This window comes from Nelumbo lutea, chromosome 3, assembly GCF_056320005.1.
Source record: "Nelumbo lutea isolate HS-2025 chromosome 3, American lotus-T2T, whole genome shotgun sequence".
In the NCBI taxonomy this organism is placed as follows: Eukaryota; Viridiplantae; Streptophyta; class Magnoliopsida; order Proteales; family Nelumbonaceae; genus Nelumbo; species Nelumbo lutea.
The window spans coordinates 112,605,011-112,626,352 of record NC_142686.1 but is presented as its reverse complement, the minus strand read 5'-3'; the positions used below and the strand labels follow the sequence as shown (position 1 = coordinate 112,626,352).

The window sequence follows — 21,342 nt, the reverse complement described above, 5'->3', positions numbered from 1 at the left end:
TGGAATTGTAGTTGCCCGCTCTCATAAGGGCATCTTTATTTCCCAACGGAAATATGTACTAGATCTACTAGAAGATACAAGCAAGTTGGGGGTAAAACCAATTGACTCACCAATTGAATCTAATCATCATCTGAGAGACAGTCAGGGAGAGTTTTTGAAATATGTGAAGAAGTTCCAGAGACTCGTAGGGAGACTCTTGTATTTGTCTATGACCAGGCCTGATATTGCTTATGCAGTGGGTGTCCTTAGTCAGTTCATGCACAATCCTAGGACAACTCACTTTGAAGCTGTAGAGTGGATCCTTAGATACCTCAAGAAGTTTCCCGGAGCTGGTTTGTTGTTCCAGAAACATGATCACTTAAAGGTGGAAGTATATACTGATGCTGATTGAGCAGGAGCAGTTGATGACCGAAAGTCTACCAGTGGGTATTGTGCCTTCGTAGGAGGAAACCTGGTCACATGCAGAAGTAAAAAACAAAGTGTGGTGGCTAGATCTAGTGCTAAAGCAGAATATAGAGCGATGTCTCATGGGGTTGCTGAAATCATGTGGATAAGAAATCTATTAGGTGAACTGGGTTTTGCAGTGAGCAATCTTATGTCACTCTACTGTGACAATAAAGCTGCCATCAATATTGCTGCTAATCCAGTCCTGCATGATAGGACGAAACACATTGAAGTGGACAAACACTTTATTAGAGAGAAACTTGTAAAAGGAGAAGTGTGTACTCCATATGTTAGCTCAGAAGAACAACTTGCAAATATCTTCACCAAAGGTCTTCATCATGTGCGGCACAACGATTTGTGTGACAAGTTGGGCATGATTGACATCTATGCTCCAACTCGAGGGGGAGTGTTGGAATAATTTAGTTATTTGTGTTAGGGTCTGTTTGGCTAGTTAAAACGCTTTTTATTTCTGTTATGGCTTTTATTGTACTCACTTACAACAGGGGCACAAGGGTCTTTTCCCTTCATATTTCTGTTGCCCTATATAATATAATAAAAGCTGGCGCCACCAGCACTATTCTATTTGTTCCAAACTTTTTTTCTTCCTTTCTTCCTTCTCCTTTCTCTCTTTCCTTCTCTTCTCTACTTTCTCATATTTAGTCAGATTTGTTGTCAAAAGTGCCAAAGCGCATTCTAGCCAACATATAGTCTAGAAAATCCCAGTTGACATGATCGTAGGCCTTCTCCTCCTTGAATCGATTAATTTATTGGTTATTAATACCCTGTCATGAATGTGCTTGTTTTGCACAAAAGCCCCTTGATGGATGGAGATGCGAGAGTCCAACACACACCTTAACCTTGAATCTAGAAACAATGTTTTAAAAGGCGTGGGCCTCACCTCTAGGCGAGGCACTCCCAAAATGCCCTAAGGCATATGCCAGAGGCGCTAACACCTCTAAGGCATACACTTCATATGCTTTTTTCGTGAGGTGTGCTAGAGGCGTACGCCTCATGCAGACCTCATATGAAAAGACAGAAGAAAAAAGAAAAAAAAGGAAAGGAAAGGAAAAGTAAAGAAAGGGACAGGAAAGAAAGAGAAAAAAAAGAGGAAGGGAAAGAAAAGAAAAGGAAAGTGAAGGGAAGAAAAGATAAGGGGAAAGAAACTAGTGCTATGCATCTTCATTCTTCTTAATATAAAAGATTTCTATTAAAAATAAAGAAAAAAATGAGATCCCTCCTTCCTCGTTACCCCCCTCTTCTTAAAGAGGCTTATGCCTCCTTTTGTTCGGGAGGCTTATGCCTCTTACGTACTAAACTTCACCTCACGCCTCCAGGTAGTGGAATGCTTTGTCATGCCTCCACGTTTTAAAACATTGGTTAGAAATTTTGCCAAAATTTTATAGACTTCCAATTAAACTGGTCGACTGAAAGTCCTTGAATTCCACAACTCCATTTTTTCTTTGGAATTAAAGAAATAAATAATGCATTTAAGCTTCTTTCTAGGGCTACAGAACTATGAAAGTCCTCTAGAACTCTCAATAAATCATGCTTTATGACATCCCAATAATTTTTGTAGAAAATGGTAAAATCGTCAAGACCCTGGTGTTTTGTCCCCCTCCAACTCATCTAAATCTCTCTTTTACTTTCCTCAAAATTATGAAATTGCTGTTTGACACCCAATTGAGAGAAAAAACACTAACAACATATAGTGATTGGACCACAAACCAAAAAATGTAAAATGACAAGATTAACCCTTGAGTGGGGATGCTCTTTATTTGCTTTGTTTTGTTTGTGTTGTTTGTGCATCCTCTCTTGTACATCCCCCCTCTCCCCTTTTTTTCTCAAAAAAAAAAAAAACCTATGGCTCGAAATTAAGGGAAAAGTAAAGAAAAAACTTCAAAAGAATGTTTGAGGAGCATCAAGATTTTATGTTGCCATTCTCACCATCTATGAATGATGAGACCTTGAAAAAAAAACTGTTTGTGTTGTTTGTGCATCTTCTCATGTACATCTCCCTCTCCCTTTTTTTCTCAAAAAACGGGTTTCTAGCTTATTAAGGCAACTTTTTGCCTTGAATATCAAAAAACTAATATTTTTATAAAATAATTAAAATAAGATAGCTTTTTCAAAAAAATATGAAGGGAAAAATGACACTATTCCTCGTCTTCTTCCTTGCCTCTGTAGATTCGAAGACGATGGCGAGACTTTGAGGAAGACCAAGGCGGATGAGAGGAGGAAGAGGAGAGTTTTGCGCACTGACATGGGCGGATAAGGCGATCGTCTTCCTCTACTTTACTTACTGACATGGGCAGATAAGAAAAGAAAGAGGAATGAAAAAGAACAATGGATTCACCCATATCAGTGGAGGCACCGTCGCCTTCATGGTTTACTATAAATTCATGTTGATTTAGGAGATACACAGGATTCGCCTATGCGAATACACTGGATTCGAAGACGACACCCATGAAAAGGAACAATGGATTTGTCTTCATTCCTATAATCTTGTTGCTTCCTTGGTAACGGTAACCAGTAGTTGCAATTGCAGGCGCCATTTCCCTTTTTACACTCCTCTCCTCTTTTTCTCCTTTCCTCTTTTGTTTCTCCCTACAGGAAACATCTGATGTTGAGTCTCATTATCTTTTATAAATAGTGACCATTCCATCACCTCTTTTTCTACATAGAAGCAAAGTAGAAAAGAAAAATGGTAGTTTTCGCTTACTTTCATGGTTGTAGTTCAGTCTCTAGTGCCTTCGTCTTCCTCCAAGTATTGCCGTCGTCTTCGAATTTAGTGTATTGGCATGATTACAGAGGGCAAGGAAGAAGACGAGGAACAATGTTATTTTGCCCTTTCTTGATATTTTTCTGAAAAAGCTGTCTTGTTTTAGTTATTTTGTATAAATATTGATTTTTTTTTTGATGTTCAAGGCAAAAAGTTGCCTTTATCAGCTAGAAACCCAAAAAAAAAAAAACCTAGAGGCTCAAAATTAAGGGAATAGCAAAGAAAAAACGTGAAAAAAAATGTTTGAGGAGCATCAAGATTTTATGTTGCCATTCTCACCATCTGTTAATGATGAGACCTTGAAAAGGAAGTAAATAGTAACTTGTGCATATCTATGTGCCTTATTTATTTGTTATAATTGTAGAAACGTTATTGATTGGACAATATGCAATTAACTAACGTGTCAAAAATAATAAGAAATTAATAAAAAAATAAAACTAAAATGTAGAAACTTCTAATTATTAGCCTCTTTTTTTCTGGTACAAGTAACCATTGAAAGAATTTTATTAAAAGTTAAAATGTGTACAAGTTGTACATCCAGTCATTACAAGAGGTACACCCTACTACCTCACCCTTGTCATGTGACTACAATGTAGCCTCTTTGTACCATTTGAATCTTCACTTGGGAATTACTGGTCAGCCATCTAAACTTAATTTCATTTCTGTAACTCCGCATTGCTCCCTCTTCATTCAATACCCACCCCATTACCACTTTTGAATCGCCCTCAATGATAAATTTGTTACAATCGAGCTCTCTTGCCTACTATACCAGAAAACATATGTCCAAGGAAATTTAAGTGGCTAAGCCTAAGGGGCATTTATATGATTCAAGGAAAAGTGCTTTTTTGAGGATTTGTAGTTCTCATTCAATCACTTAAATAGTGATATTACCCTTCGAAAGCTTCTCTTCCTTGGATTTAACATTTTCTATGTCAAGTTTGCCTTAGGAAGGGGTGTTGACAAGAAGAACCAAACCGACCAGACCAACCAAACCGATCCGATCCAACCCGATCTGGTCGGTTTCTCAAAACTTTTGGTTGGTCTCGGTTTATAAATATAAACAACCCGACTGGTCTGGTTGGTTTTGGTTTTTCAATCTGAAAACTGGAACCAACCCAAACCGAACCGACTATGGATAGTAGAAGGCTGATACTTCTGGTTTTGGTATAGAAACAATGGGACTCTCTCCACTTTTAAGACTTACACAGTACTTTTTACAATTATACACAGTTGGACTCCACTTAATTATTACTTTTTTTTATATTAGTCTTGAAGTTGGAGACAATTGGGCTCCCCTTCATTCATTACTTTTTTTGTATTAGCCTTGAAGGTGAAGAGACTTACACAAAAATGGCGACTATCTTTGGGTTTGGTGTAGTATAGACACCACACTCAACAGCCTATATGACATAGAAAAAGATGGTGTTTGACTCAAATAATCAATGAGACAAATCAGCCAATAACAGACATATACAAAATAGGAAAAAGAGATTGCAAATCAATAAATAGGAAAAAGACTTACAGAAAGATGGTGTTTGACCAATTGACCATCCCCAAAATGGCCCGACCAAACCGAAAAACCGACCCAAACTGACCCTTCATGTTTTTTTTTTTTTGATAAATAACAAATACTTTTATTCAGAAATATTGATATAGAAAAATACAAAGGGAGGGGTAAAAACTCTTAACCCTCCCAGGAGAACATTTCAGATTACAATGCTGCCCAGAACAGATTATCTCTTCCCACCCCTTGTTTAGCCAATGAATCTGCCAAGGAATTGGCACACCTCTTAGTCCACTGAAATTTGACTTCCATATTTTGTATGAGATATCTAATTTTCTTTTTTTCATTCAGAAACTTCCACAAACTAGAATTATCTTTCATTAACCAGTTGATAGTCAAATTAGAATCACCTTCCACTATCAGGTTTCTGATATTTAATTCTCGAGCTCTTTTTAAACCTTCCATAACAGCCAATATTTTTTGGCTCTAAGAGAGTCCCCCCAGACAATAGGACCCGAATACAATGCGATAATTCGACCTTCATCATCCCTAAAAGCTCCCCCTATACCCGACAGACCTGGATTTCCTTCGCTGCTTCCATCAAAGTTTAATTTAGTGAACCCTGAAGCTGGTGGGGACCAAATTGGGTGAATTACATTCTTCCTTGGAACTGACCAAGCCACTTCTTTCCACTTCCTGATGATATCTCCTTCTGAATAGTTTTAAAAAATGTGCATAGTCTTAGCCCACTGAATCACCCTTATGGAAATTAATTCAGTAATTACACCTTTATTTCTTTCTTTCCCCCGTTGGTTCCTTTCCTCCCAAACTGTCCAAAATACAGCTGCTCTTACACATCTCCATACAATTTTCCCTCTCTTCTTCAGCCCCCTAACAGTAGTATAATGGAATAGGCTTTGTACATTTCAAGGGAGGGGTCCACCTGCATCCAAAAAGATGGAAAAACCAACATCAGATTTCTGAAACAAATGGACAAGAAACCAGTAAGTGATAACAATTCTCACCATTCTTCTTACAAAGAATGCGCTAGTGTGGGGATAAACACCAATTAGGTCTTTTTTTTGAAGTAAGTCACAAGTGTTACATTTTTCAGGGAAAACTTCCCAACAAAATGCACCAACTCTGGGAGGAATTCGTCTACCCCAGACTTCCAAAAAGATAGAAAAACTGACCCTTCATGTTTGGATTGGTTTTCCCTTATAACCTGTCGGTTTCGGATTAGTTGTTTATCAAACCGACTAGGTCGGTTCGGTTGAGAAAAATGCCTACAACCGACCCAACCCGATCCATGAACACCCCTAGCCTGAGGTATTTATACATGCTAATGATGTAGTTTAAAATTGCTAAAGGCTGACTGCAAGTACCACCTAGTCTAATTAAAACAATTATAATATTAAATAGGCTTTAGTCAAAGAACTTTTGCTTTATTCTAACTAATGTATTGAAGATCAGGTTTCTGATGAAAAATGTATTGAAGATCAGTTACTGGACAAATGTAGAGCATAGTTGTCAAGGCAACAATGCGCCCTTGGTGGCTTGCCTTGCCTAATTGTCAAGCCGTTTTGTACAGTGTGTTTTATATTCTTAATTTTTTATTTTATAATTATAAAATAGACATTTTTAAATTACGATATTTATTTTGTGTGTTTATATACTGATTTCTTTTTATTATTTTCTTATTTGTTAGGGTTTAATCAACACAAACATTGCTAAATGATGTATTGAACCCTCAAAGACTTCAAAACCTGAACAAATAAGGAAGAACTTAAAATGTTGTCTAATCAACACATTTTCTTCTTTCACATCTTTTTCCTTTTCTTCTTCTTCCACATTTTCTTTTCTTCTTTTCCTATAACAAAAATTGAAGTTCAGTGCCTATATTTTTTGAATTTTCTTTTCTTCTTTTTCTTCTCATGAATATGTTGGAATATATTGATTTTGTATACTTTAACATGAAGTTTTTTTTTATGAAAATTGTGGATACTTATTAAGGAAATATGGTTATGGAACCTAGAGAACTGCTCTAGGGTATATGTTTTTTACTTAAAAAAAAATCCATCACCTAGTCAACTAGGTGACAAGACGCCCCTTGTCACCTAGCCTGCCTTGGCGCCTTGAAGTAAGAGTGCGCTTTGATGCAAACTGGAAGAGAGGGCCTGAAAAAAGATCTAAACCGAAGTATTGAGGAAGATTTCAGGACTTTTTATATCTGATAGAGAAAAATGATGATTAGCGTTAACACTGCCAAATCCAAATAGCTGAGAAATGGCTTTATTTAGTTCAATTGATTGATTCTATGATGTAATAAATCCATTTGTAAAACAAAGGCTAATTTAAATATCCAATGCAGTTGATTTAATAATGCAATCAATCCCATGAGCCTTAAAGTCTTATACATGCAGGCCCAAGTCCATAGACTTTCATGAGTTTATAGTGAACCTAAATGGTCCTTTTAGAAGATTTTCTGTAGATACTATTGTTGCTTTCCAGGTTAGGGTTTTGCCTAAAAGGAAAATCCACCTATCTCTATAGAAGGCATTTTGTTGTTGGGATTAATGAAATGGACTAGAGAATGGCCATTAAATCATCAATTTGCTCCCTAGATGCATCTACAGAAAAGTGAATTGGTGGCAGTGGGAGAGGTTCAAGAGCTGCAGTCTTGGGATGATTCTTGGGGATTTAATGTTGGTAAGTTCCCATTTGGGATCCAATTTTGGGAATGCCCTTAGGGGCTAGGTGCAACTCCAAGTGTATTCGGGATCCAATTTTGAAGAGGATTGAGAAGAGGTTGGCTGGATGGAAATTGAGGTACGTATCAAAGGAAGGTAAGGTCACTCTAATCAAGAATGCCCTCTCATCCCTACCTGTTTATTTGATTTCCTTAGAAGAATTCCAGCTGTTTATTTGCTTTCCTCTCATCCCTACCTGTTTATTTGCAACTCCAATTCCAGCTGGAGTTGCAAACCAGATTGAGAGGAAAATAAGAGAGTTTTTTTGGATGGTGTGGAAGGAGAGCAAGAAAATTCATTTAGCTAACTGGGAAAGGTGTGTAAACAAAAAAAGAACGGAGGGCTAGGAATTAGAAGAATTCGGGAAATGAATTTAGCCTTACTTGGCAAGTAATTGAAGCAAGCCTACTGATGCAAATCAGTCGTATGGTTGTTCAGTTTGGAAGGGAATCGAAAAAAGCTATATTGCTTTCAGCAAGGAAATCAAATTTGTAGTGGGAAGGGGTACTAGAGTTGAGTTCTGGTTGGATCGTTGGAGTGGTAACAATACACTAACGGATGATTTCCCAGAATTATTTGCAATTGCAGCAAACAAGGAGGCAAAAGTAGCTGAATGTGTCCAGTCTCAAAATGGGATGCTTGTCTGGAATCCTCTTTTCAGAAGGGCTTTGAATGATTGGGAGATTGAACCATTTAATAGGCTTCTTCAAAGGTTGTACAATACTCAAATCGACCCAGCAAACAAAAGGTTTTGGGTTGTAGATAGCAAAGGCCAGTTCTCGGTGAAACCTTTCTATGGTAAGCTGGCCCAAGAGGAAGATCTGGAATTTCCTGTGCATATAATATGGTGCAAGCACATTCCATCGAAGGTCTCTTTTTTTATTTGGGCTGCTTACCTGAACAAGATTCCTACTAGAGACAACCTGGTTAGAAGGGGTGTGGTGATTGATTCTAAAAGATGTGTCTTGTGCAACAGTGATGATGAGACTGTTGACCACCTGTTATTGCATTGGAGCTTCACTCACAGAAGTGAGGATTTTCAGATTTTTTTCAATCAGAAGTCGCTTCCAAGAATCAATGGCTGATTTTGTCAACAATTGGAGGGTACAAGGCCTAAGCAAGAAAGGGAAAGTTCTATGGTATCTGATTCCAGGTTCTATGTTATGGTCTATATGGCAAGAAAGAAACTCAAGGATATTCCAAAACAAAAGTTTTCAAGAAGAGGAAGTGTGGCAGAAGATTGCGGGGAAGTTGTTTTCCTGGTCTTCGATTCAGCTAAAAGTTGACAGTTCTTTTTACAGTTCTCTTTTTTACTTTAAAAGCCTGTTTGTCTCTCCCATTGGTTATGTAGTTTGGGTGCTATCTTTGTACTTCCCTTTTGAATTGATACTTCTCAAAAAAAAAAAAAAAAAACAAATGAAGTTTGCCATTTTTTCTCTGTAATTTGTGGTTTGAGAAGGGAAGCTCTTTTTCCTCTGATGATGTGACTTCACCTTCATGGCGCCTTCTTTTTATTGTTTTCCATTTCTTAGTTTATTTCCACTTTACTGAAGCTGCCATTAGAACATATGTTGTTTTCCTAGTTATTCATCAAAAAACATAAGTTGTTTTCCTGTTAGTTCTCTTGAGCAGCAAAGTTGTCTTGGAGTCCATGTCTGTTTTGTGCTATTGCCTCAGGTTCTGCCTCTGCACTATTTGAATTTGTGATAAGGAAATAGAATTCAAAATATGAGCATACATTATCTCCTTGTTTTCTCTAAACGAGGATGGAATGGAAATACATCATAAAAGTATTAGGACATGAAGCTATTTTAAAAGACCAATCAAATAACAAGTGAAACATGACTGGAAACAGACAAAAAAAGGTTTTGTTTCTACCATCTTGAATGGAAGCCCAACATGACTATCAGCCACATGGTATAAATATCCTGTTTCAATGTAAAATGGCCTAAAACAACTTTTTGTAATTTACAATACAAACTTCATTGTGCACCGCTTGTCTCACATGAATATACCTAAGTAAAATGAATGTCCATCAATGCAGGATTGAATTACTTACTATCTATGATCTTTTGTGTCCCATGTTCTTCTACTGAAAGCATTTCTATATTGATGCAGGAAACTCAGCAAAATCCATATCTAAGGAATATGCAAGATCTCCTTTGTGACTCAAGTGTGTAATCATGTTCTTTCACCAACTCAATTAGGGTTCTACTTTCTGATTTTTTATTCTTGGAAGTAGCTTTTCTATTACACTGATTTTTTATTGGACAATGTCAGGTATGATTCCTTACCCAGAACCTTATCAGAGTATGTATCAGCAACGACGATTAGGTGCTCTGAATATTGAGTGGCGTCCTCCCTCCATAAAATATGCTGTTGGAGCGGATATTACTCTTGGCCTCCCAGATTACCAACTGCTGCCACTGGCAGACCTGGACAGAATGATTGAACCATTACCGGAGTTTATTGATGCAATGGATTGGGAACCAGAAAATGAAATCCAGAGTGATGACACTGATTCAGAGTACAATGTTACTGATGAATATTCTAGTGAAGGAGAGCAGGGAAGTTTAAATACCAGCTCGTCTGGTGATTCAGCGTGCAGTGTAGAAGATAGTGACGTTGAACACAGTCTTAAAGATAGCCTTCGCAGATCAAAAAGGAAAAAACACAAGGCAGAAGTAAGTTTTGTTGTTTTGTGTTTTCATTTGATATTCTTGTCCACACCTACTAAGTATTAAGCTTCCATTACTTTTGTAGGTTGAGTTCACAACTTCTTCTGGGAGGCGTGTTAAGAGGAGGAATCTGGATGAGTGTGATGGCACTTTGCCCAGGAGTAATAGGAGTAAGAAATCAAGAAATGGCCGTAAAGCTTCAAGGAAGAAATCCTCCGCATCAAAGTCATTGCGACCTCAGAGAGTTGCTGCACGTAATGCTTTGAATTTGTTCTGTCGGATTAGTGGAGCATCAACAGATGGAGAAGATGAAGAAAACTTGGAAAATGATTCATCAGAAAGTGATTCAGTGCTACAAGATTCAAATGTTCAGAACTATGAATCTGATAGATCTATGCAGAATCTGCAACAGAAACAATCAAAAGGGAAAGAGACATCCTTAGATGATCTTGACAATGTTGTCAAACCTCCTGAGGCTTCTGAATCTCAGATGAATGTTGGAAACAGGAAGAGGTTGGTTTTGAAATTGCCTGTTCGTGATTCAAAAAAGCTTATTCCTCCAGAGAACACAAGATCCGAATCTGGCAAGCCTGTTGATTTAATGAGCTCATCATCCAGATTTCATCAAGAAACTACTAGAGCAAACAAGACTTGTGTAGGATCCTATGATCCTGGCTCCTCTTCTGGTGATGCAGTTGATAGTCTGCAGTTTCAAAGTAGTGCTGGAACAAAAACAAGAGAGAGAACACAGTCTGGAAGGGTTGATGATCATTTGGAGTTATCTGCAGGCTACAAGGAAAACAAGATTAAATGGGGAGAGGTCAAGGCTCGTTCGTCCAAGCGTTTCAAATTTGCAGATGCCATGGCAGTAGATGCATCCCTTGGATCTATTGTGGGTTTTGATGGCCATGCCAGAAATGAGAATGTCAACAGATTTGTGAAATCTGAACATGATACATCACTTCCTCCAGAAATTCAGAACCATGGAGATAGGATAGAAGGTAAGATTGATGATGATGGGAAAGACTTGACAGCAATCAATTTAGAGAGTGTGGATGGTGCAAGAAATAAAGAACTTGGATTTCCTGAGTACATGCATGCATTTTCGTCATTTGAACCAGGCACTTGTAATGGGAATGCCAGTAAGGAATCCAAAGATCAGCTTGAGTTTGGTGATTGTAAAAATTATGATGACTCACTAAAAGGAGTTGATACAACTAATGATGATCAATTTGAATCTTCTCTCTTTAGCTCTCAGAATGGAGGTGAACACTCCAAAGAAGTCAAGGAGAACCCTCAATCTATTCATACTAAGTTGAGGATCAGATCAAAAAGGATTTTGGACCCTGAAAGTTCTTCCAAGCAAAAGTCCGCTGTTGGAATAACAGACTGGGAAAGTTCTAGAGGTGAATTAATGTCTGAAAATATCCTGCACATGGAACAGAATATAAATTCAGGAGTACCTGAAGAGGATGAAGGTGCATTAAGAGACAGTCATGAGGACTGGCATCGCTTAGGAAAACCTGATACTCATATTGATACAGGTTGCAGTCCGTCCAGTTTGGAAGATTTAGGGAAGTTGCATTCAGATTCCAACAATAAGATGTACAATGCTGTTTACAAAAGGTCAAAGTCATACAGATTAACAAGTAGTCTAGAAGGGGATACTGGTGGTTTGGATGAAAGTATTTCAAATGCTAGCAACCATAACCTTGATGTAAAAATGGATTTCCCTGAAGCTGGACCTGATGGCACCCGTAGAACAAGATCAACGGGGACAAAGGCAACAACAAAAGAGAGGGAAGGTTATGGATCAGTGGGGACATCAAAATATGTAGAGAAGTTGACCACAAACAATCGTGAGCAGGTCCTATGTGAAGATTGGATGTCAGGTTCAAAAGTGACCGTTGGATTAAGGTCATCTAGAAACAGAAGGGGCAATTATGACAATGACCTGAATCTTTCAGATAAGAGGAAGGCACATCATTCAGCAAGAAAATTGTCATGGTTGACATTGGCAGAGCATGAAGAGAGCTACAGATATATTCCCCAGCTAGGTGATGAAGTTGTATATTTTAGGCAGGTAGGTACTTCATTTATGAATTAGTGTTTATGATCCATAAAAATGTTCTTGATTGTAGTATGGCATTCAATTATTTATGTACAATGGTTTACATGTTGGCTTTGGTTATTTCAGGGCCATCAAGAGTTTATAGAATCCAGTCGTTCAGCTGAAGTAGGGCCTTGGAGGTCATTTAAGGGGAACATAAGAGCTGTTGAATTTTGTAAGGTTCAAGGTCTTGATTATTCCACCCTTGCTGGATCCGGGGAAAGCTGCTGTAAAATCACACTTGAATTTTCAGATCCTTCTTCCAGTGAGTTTGGTAAAAGATTCAGGTTGACTCTGCCTGAATTGATCAATTTTCCAGACTTTCTTGTGGAAAGGACAAGGTATGATGCTGCCATTAAGAGAAATTGGACACATAGGGATAAATGCCAAGTCTGGTGGAGGAATGCAGATGAGGAAGGTGGGAGTTGGTGGGAAGGTCGTGTTACAGTTGTAAAACCCAAGTCTCTTGAATTTCCAGACAGCCCATGGGAAAGATATCTTATTCAATACAAGAGCGATCCTGCAAACCCTCATCCGCATAGCCCTTGGGAGTTGCATGATCCTGATATCCCATGGGAGCACCCTCATATTGATTATGAAAGCAGTGGGAAGCTGTTATCTCTTTTTGCCAAGTTAGAGCAGTCAGCAAACAGAAGTCAGGTTTGCCTTCTATTCTTGTTTGGCTTTTAAATTTCTGTATTTGTTTTTACATTTCTTTTCTGGAGTATCTAAGAGTCATCTATAGGTTAAAGTTCTTTCAACCTTTGTGTGGATGGCCAGTTATTAAGGTTTTCTGAATTGTTTTTTAATTCAAGGTTTATATGAGGTTGTGATTCTATTATGAATGTTGCAGGACCCTTACGGGATTCAGAAGCTGAAACAAGTAGCACAGAAGTCGGATTATCTAAACAGGTATCCCCTTACCTCTCTCTCTCTCTCTCTCAACTTGACAAATCCTTAATTTATCTTGGATGCAATAAATGCTTATATATATAGTAACATTGTTTTGTAATTATGGTATGTAATGAGCTGATCCCTCGAAGATTCTAGTAACAAATTTAGAAGAATTGTATGAGATGAATATTATAAAATTAAACTTGATTCTAAATCAAGATTCCTGGCGTGCTGATTTGTAAACCAGAGGATCTTATTTTTCAGGAAAATCTATGTTACTGGAAAGACATGATACCAGTCGAGCTTTGACCAATCAACACCCCCATTCCAGTTGAATTTTGATAAATGCTACCTGATTGGTTACTGGTTGATTGGTTACAAGCTTTTTCTGGTATCATAGTTGAGCCCTATTTTTATTTGTTTTTAGTGCAAAATTGAGTAGGATATTGTATGAAACAATTTTGGCTATTTGGGATTGTTGCAGATTTCCTGTTCCACTATCACTTGAATTAGTCCAGTCAAGGTTAGAGCATAATTACTATCGCAAATTGGAGGCCGTGAAGCATGATATCTCGGTTGCACTGTCAAATGCCCAATCATACTTTGTGAGAAATGCAGAACTTGCAGGAAAGATGAGACGCCTAGCAGATTGGTTTACACGAGCTCTGTCTTCATTGTAGTCCTCGGCAGAGACAATTTTGTAGAAGGATCAGTCTCCGATGAGGTTTGAGCAAAGCTTATTCTGGTTTTGTTGTAGATATTCTTTTAATTTTTATTTATTGCAAGGTCTTTGATTTGTACCCATTGATCCAATTTTGGGGATTTGTTGGTTTTCCTTTGGGAAGATTGTTGTTGGGGAGAGAATGATCTGAAGAAAAGAGCCAGTTGTGGAAAATCACAACCACCAGAAATTTATTCTTGTATAGACAGATGCTCACTTCCATCATCAATCATCAGGAATAAGAAAAGAAAGGAAAAAAAAAAAGTTAAATAGTTAACAATATTTGGACCCATTGGGTCTGTTTAGTGGTGTTCCATCTCTAATAATTACAATAGGCATGCATATCCTAAATGGTTAGCGGAGTGTCGGTTATTTTCCACCACTTAAGGCTGTGTTTGGAACCGTGGGCGTTTGCTCAAAAAACGCTGCCACGTAGGGTGCCACAGGCGTTTGGCGCAATAAACGTATTAGAGGTTAACCGGCTGTTTGTGCGACCGTTTATAAAAATAAAAAATAAAAAAACTCGTGCAATGAGACGTTGGGGGAAGGTTCAAAGTATCGTTATGTATCGGTTGATATGTATTGTTCCATAACCCTTCCGATATGTTCCTACAGTGGGTGTATCGGGAGTCTGACCAGTTTAGGGGATGGAGGAGTCTTAGATTGGTTTCCCTGAACTAGTTTCGGAAAAATAAAAGAAAAGTAAAATGCGAGTATTGAAAGGCCTAATACGTCCTTACTAGCATATTGGGCGTATCGATATTTTGAACCTTGGTTGGGGGAAGTCAAAAATTTTTGCTTCCCCAATGACTGTGTTTCACGAAACATGCATTTGACGTGGTGCATATGTGGACGGTGATGTGGTGATTGAGGGAGAGAGACCTCGTGCTTCGTGGATCATTGAAATTGTAAAGAAAATCCCCATGCTTCAAACCTTTATCAGTGTGAAAGGGGCTTTTCACAAGGATAACTGCATAGGGATAGCCCAATGTTCAAAATAGAGGTTATTGGGTGGTATCCATTTTTTTTTTGTTTTTTTTGTCAAATCTGGTTCATAGGGTACGGTTAAAGGTCCGTCCACCCCCCCCTGAGCCGATCAAAACCTCACTCTGTAGGGGCCTAATGGGAATCTCTTGATAGGGGTTGATACGTATCAATATTCTGAAATCTGTTTTTACAGATTATTGATCTATTAATGTTTGGTATTTCAATCCATGTTTCCTCCCAACACCCCTGTCATTTGAGTTTGGGCGTTGGATGTGACTTTCATCCAAAATCAACCATTGGATTTTAAAATATGCACAAAGGATAGTTTGGACCATTAGATTTCAAAATGCCACTTAAAAATCAAGGAGAGGTGTTACACCGAATCACCCATATGGCCCACTTCTTGAAACACCCTTCCAAACAGCATAAGGTGGGAAATGTTTCTCATTGCTGAGTTGGCAAGTGCCTATATATGCTATTTTTTGAAACGCCCAACCTACACTTTCGCTACACTTGTCTTCCATTTCCATTCACACTCTGACGACGGACTAGTGTCTCGTGTTTTTTTTGGTCTCATACTAGTGTTTACACAGTACTGGGACACCTATTTCAGACTAGTGATGCAAACGTACGATAATTTTGTGCAAACAAGTGCAGCAAAATGCCAAAATCTGTTTCAATGGACATATTTGCTGAGTTGGCACCTGCTCCCGACAAAGCATGCCTCACCCCGACCTCACAGCTATATCCCACCCTGACAAGTGACAAGGAGGTGTGTCAATTAAACTGGATTTGGTCCAATCCATTATAAATAGGCCATGTCCAATTCAATATCTAGATTGTTCAATTTATTCAAATTCATTTGGGAGAAGTACGGACAGGTTCAATGCAGATTTCTGATTTTTATTGTAGAGTTATAAACATTCAAAAGGTAAAAATTTCTCACTCTTCACACCAATGTTCGCCTATGTATTGACATCAATTCCAAGTTAGCATTTTTGGGCCTACAAATTCTGACCCTGGGTTAATCGATCATTCTCCTAATTCATTTTGATTTAAATTGATTTCAATCCAAACGGGATTCATTAACACCCATATTCTTATCTTATATCAATGGAGCAATTATTGACTTAATCCAATCCAATATAAATTTATTATAGATGGACCAATCCGTCCAAAATTATTTTGAACCAGATGAGGGTCCCATCCAAAACCGGCCCATTGACACCCTTAAAAAGGACAACGCCCCCAATGCCAGTCCTGGATACGATCCATGGGACGCAGAATGAGATGAGCGATTGAAATTATTGAATGATTGTGACTGGCGTCGTGGAGCGTTATCATGGGTTTTAGTTTTACGGCCCGCTTAACTGCTTAAATGCGTTCAGCTAATCTGATCAGTTCACGGCATTGCTGATTAGCAACTAAATCAAGATTGAAAAGCCTTCCCGCGCTACGACAAACCACTTTCAAGGTGGTATACCTTTCCACAAATCAAAAGGACAGCACATACTCAAGAATCCTCTGCTTGTCGTCACGATCGTTCAGGAATCTGGAATCAAAATCATGGATGCGATCCTTGAGATTGGTCCTGGTACAGGAAACCTCACCAAGAAGCTACTCGAGGTTGGAAAGAAGGTGATTGCCGTCGAATTGCAGTGTCGCTTCTAAGGGACACCGTTTTCCAATCGGTTGACGGTATGTATAGATACATCCACTTTCCATCTCTCATTTTCTAAATTCTTTCCTCTCTTGTTTGGTTTTCTTTCTACTTGCTTTTTCCTCTCGCTTAGGTAGAGGATTCGTTGCTTGCAGGGTACCATGAACATCTAGGAATTGGGCATATTACATATAAAATATGACACAGAAACCACTATGGCTTCGTAATGTTTACTGCGTCCACTGCAAACGAATAACCTTAGTTGTTCATATTTGTGTTGTTCAAGTATGACATGCTATGCAAATTAATGCCCCGGTATAATATGTAAAACTAAATCCAGAGCAAACCAGGAAGAGAAGCTTATGCACCCAGAGAGAAGACAATCTGCATTTAGTGTGGTTTGACAATGGTTGTCTGTTTACACAGATAAGCCCCAGCTAGTTTTTTTTTTTTTTTTGAAAAAAAAAAGTTTTTCTCTCATAACCCCTAATTTGACACCTCCACCACTGATACGAGAATTTGCCTTTAGTTTTTGAACCCCCCAACCCGAACAGTAGTTTTTCTCTCCTATCGGTGTACTTGGCACCGTTAGATTAAAAGACATCTAAAACAACAATTTATGTAGAAACTTATTACCTCTAGTAGGTTTAACTCCTCTAACCTCTATCACAAATCGTATTAGAAGGTACTTAGTAATGATTTAAGATTTGCTTTCAGTCACGGTCCTCTGTCCTATGCAATGGTGGTTGAACCTTCTTTATCTTTATCAATGTCATTGTATATGTTAGTCTACTATGCTTCATGTCCTTGAGCTTCAGACTAATTAGGGTTAACCATTCAATGTAAACAGATTATTCAAGGAGATGTGCTTAAGTGTGATCTTCCCCATTTTGATATTGTGTGGCGAACATCCCTTATCAAATCTCTTCTTCACTCACCTTTAAGTTGCCGTCACATTGACCAGCTTTCAGGCGTGCTGTTATTATGTTTCAGAGAGAATTTGCCATGGGACTTATTGCTCAGTCTGGAGATAATCCCTATTTCCACCTTTCAGTGAACACCCAACTGCTAGCCCGTGTTAATCATCTTCTCAAAGTAGGAAAGAACAATTTCCGGTCTTCACCTAAGGGAGGCTCCTCTGTGGTCCGAATTGAGCCAAGAAAACCACATCCACCTGTGGATTCAAGTGATGGGATAGGTTAATCAGAATTTGCTCCAACCGGAAGAATAAAACTCTAGGTTCAATATTCAGGCAGAAAACTGTCCTTTCTTTGCTAGAGAGGAACTACAAAAATCTGCAAGTGTTACAACAATCACAAAAGGGGCATTTAAATGATACAGAGATGGATGTGTCTGTTTTAGGAGATACCTTTGAGGACCTTAGCATGGATAGAAGATGGAGGTGGAGAATGAGGGGGGGGGGGGGGTTCGAACACCCCTTGTAATGCAATCATACTCGATTTGTTTCTTGGATTTGTTATTTCATTACTACTTTTCAATCCGTCACATATTTGGGTTCTCTTTTTATTTTTGTTTTTTTCTTTGGCGTTTAAGCGTTTTTACATGAGTTGCTACGGTCATGGCTGCCCATTCAATTATTGAAAATTAAGGTCATTTCTGGTTCATTTCTCATTCTAGGCAAAAATTGGCAAGAATGAATAACATTAGAGTATTTGGTTATAAAATTCTTGCCATGGCTACATTCTTCTTAGAATGAAAAATCAGCCCCATGTAGAGGTGTAAATCGGGTCGGGCCGTCCAATTTTAGACCGGCCCGGCACAAAGACTCACGGGCCGTGCTAGACCCGGCATGGAGGTTCGTGCTGTGTTGGACCGGGGGTTTGAGGCCCATGGGCCCGCATGTCGACACGGCCCAGTCCGCGACACAGCACGAAGCACGGCCCATAGCGGGCTACGCTCGGCCTACCCAAGAATATAGCCATTGCCCTCCCCCCTCCCCCACCCCCCAAAGAGGCCCAATAGTTAGTTTCAGCTTTTTTTTTTTGGGGGGGGGGTGTTACAGAAATACCCCCCAACAGCTATAAACAGCCATATTAGGGGGGTATTTGTGTATTTTGCTCATGATGGATTAAAAAATGACATAAATGCCCCCCAAGTATATAACTAGTTTAGGAGGGCATTTTGGGTAAAGTCATAAGTAACTTTACAATGACCAAAATACCCCTCCCAACAATCAAATAACAGATAGTTTTTTGGGGTATTTTGGGCAATTGAATTATGTTCAATTCCTATAAATAGCCTTATCCTCCACTGTTCTCATCATACCAATTCAATAATTATCTTAATCTCTTATCTCTCTCTCTCTCTCACATACTCATACATTCTCAATTATCTGCAATTTGAGGAATTTTGATTAGCAGATTGTTTAATTCTGCATTCTCCAATTCTCAAGTCTCAATTTTATCGAATTTTGACTTTCAACAAGAAGGCTTGCTCAACCAACTTAACTATCTCAATTCGGGAGGTTTGGATGTTGAAAGGCTTCAACCATTGAAATCAAGTTGGAATTTTGAACCAGCAATCTAGGCAAGTCAAATTAGATTAATTTTTATCTTTTTAGAATTAAAAAAATGGTCGACTCTTCTGAAAACTGATTCCCCAACATGTTCACCATGGATGACATTCAATTACATTACGATAATTTTAGTACTGATGCGATTGATGTCAATGGAAGTGGAACTTTCACCCCCGGTAGTAGTGATACTTGGGGAAAAATGAGGGCTTCTAAGTTGAGTAGCCCGGTTTGAAAAGTTTTCAAAATAGAGGATATTGATGGGAAGGGGAAAGGTCCATTTGCCAAAAATGTAGGAAAGACTTTAGTTATTGTAGCAAGGGTGGTACGGGTCATTTGAGCGGACATCTGCTCACACATGAGCGAGAGGAAGATGAAGGGAGAGAAACAACCCAAACACAGATTGAGAGGGAGACTAATTTTGGTACTTTTAGATATTCACAAGAAAAAATGAGACAAGAACTTGTTAAGTATATTGTACGTGTAGAACAACCATTTATATTAGCTAAAGATCCAAAGTTAGAAAAATGGTTGCGTAGTTCTGTAAACCCACAATATAAAAAAGTTTATAGGAATACTATAAGATCTAATGCTTTAATTTTTTTTTATTCATATAAACAAAATCTAATTTTTTTTTGTTAGCAAATCTTAATTCTAAAATTGCAATTATCTTGGATGTTTGGACATCCAAATTTAATATTAGTTATATTTGTGTTACTAGTCATTTCATTGATGAAAATTGGCTTTTGAATAAAAGAATTTTAAGTTTTACTAGACTTGAATGGCTACATAGTGGCTCAGCTATTGTTGCAAGTATTTTAAATACTTTGCATGCTTATGGATTGTTTTCTATTAGTTTTGATGATGCCAACAATAATGATTCTTTAATAAATATTTTAAAATCTCAATTAAAACCATGCTTAAATGGTAAATTTTTTCATATTAGATGTGCATGTCACATCTTAAATTTATGTATTAAAGATGCCTTGAATATTATTTCTACTCATATTTCAAAAATTAGAAATTGTATTATATATATAAAAAGTTTAAGGGCAAGAAAACAATAATTTAAATATTTATGCCAAAATTATGGTTTAAAATCTAAACATTTTATATTAGATGTAAAGCATAGGTGGAATTCTACCTATGCTATGTTAGAAAGTTGTATATCTTATAAACAAATTCTTTGTGATTTTTATAATTTAAAAATGCCGAATGATATGATATTTGAGGAAGACTAGGAAAAAACAGTCTATATAAGAGATTTTTTAAAACATTTTTATGATGCAACAAATGAATTATCTAGAATTTATTATCCAACTAGTTGTAATTTACCATATCAATTAATGGTAATTAGTGATTGTTTTGCTAAATATAGAAATAATCCTCAATTCTAATGTATTGTTGAAATTATAGAAAATAAATTTAAAAAATATTGGGAGAACATTTCTCCCCTTTATTGTTTAGCTACAATATTAGACCTAAGAATTAAGAAAGATGGTTTAGATATTTTACTTGAAACATATTGTGAAAATATGAATATCGATATAGGAAATAAAAAAGAAGAAGTTAATAATTTATTATTTGAAATGTATAGTTTGTATGAATCTGAAGTTGTAGAAAATATTCCTACAACTTGTTCATCATCTTCTTCTATTTTTGACCTTGAGCCCAGTAGTGGAAGAGAAAAACTTTTTTATTTAATAAGTAGAAGGCAGAAATTTGCTAGTTTTACAACAAGTTCATTTATTGAATTTAATTTTTATTTAAAAGCAAAGTTTTCTAATTTAGGTGAAGTATCAAATAATTTTGATATTTTAGCTTGGTGGAGTGAATCCTTGAAAAATTATCCAGTTTTCACCATCATGGCACGTGATCTACTAACCCCTCTGGTGTCTATAGTTCCATCAAAATCTTATTTTTAGTACATGTACTAGGGTGTTGGATGACAAAAGAAGCTGAATGAACGATGAGAGCATAGAGATGTGCATCTACTTCAAGGATTGGCTAGATGCAAAAGATAGATTACAAGACAAGGGAGGGCATGATATAACATCGGACATTTCACTTGAAGCAAATGATGAAAGTCGTGAATGATGATTCATGAATTTGACTACTTGTATAGAATTTTTCATTTTTCAAAATATTGTATTTTTTTAATTTTATTTAATTTATTTGATATTCTTTTTTAAAATTTTTAACAATGTAATTTTATATTTTCAATTTGTAACCATATTGTATTCTTTATATTTTATTAATTTATTCCATTTTTATATTTTATT

The 21,342-nt window shown here is 37.4% G+C and overlaps 1 protein-coding gene and 1 pseudogene across 2 annotated transcripts in view; both read left to right on the top strand.

Annotated features, from left to right (window-relative positions):
- The window catches only part of LOC148867705 (uncharacterized), an 85,441-nt gene extending 71,279 nt beyond the window's left edge, over positions 1-14,162 (top strand). Inside the window, exons 19-24 of the mRNA XM_088981173.1 lie at positions 9,596-9,650; positions 9,758-10,161; positions 10,241-12,238; positions 12,353-12,925; positions 13,119-13,177; positions 13,644-14,162. Coding sequence (XP_088837299.1) covers positions 9,596-9,650; positions 9,758-10,161; positions 10,241-12,238; positions 12,353-12,925; positions 13,119-13,177; positions 13,644-13,839 — 3,285 coding nt within the window. The 3' untranslated portion in view covers positions 13,840-14,162. The remainder of the gene's footprint in view (positions 1-9,595; positions 9,651-9,757; positions 10,162-10,240; positions 12,239-12,352; positions 12,926-13,118; positions 13,178-13,643) is intronic.
- Positions 14,163-15,528: 1,366 nt separating this feature from the next.
- On the top strand, positions 15,529-18,033 carry LOC148867704 (ribosomal RNA small subunit methyltransferase pseudogene; annotated as a pseudogene). Its single transcript, XR_016109600.1, has 3 exons — positions 15,529-15,639; positions 16,302-16,565; positions 17,378-18,033. The product of XR_016109600.1 is annotated as a ribosomal RNA small subunit methyltransferase pseudogene (transcript).
- The last annotated feature ends 3,309 nt before the right edge of the window (positions 18,034-21,342 follow it).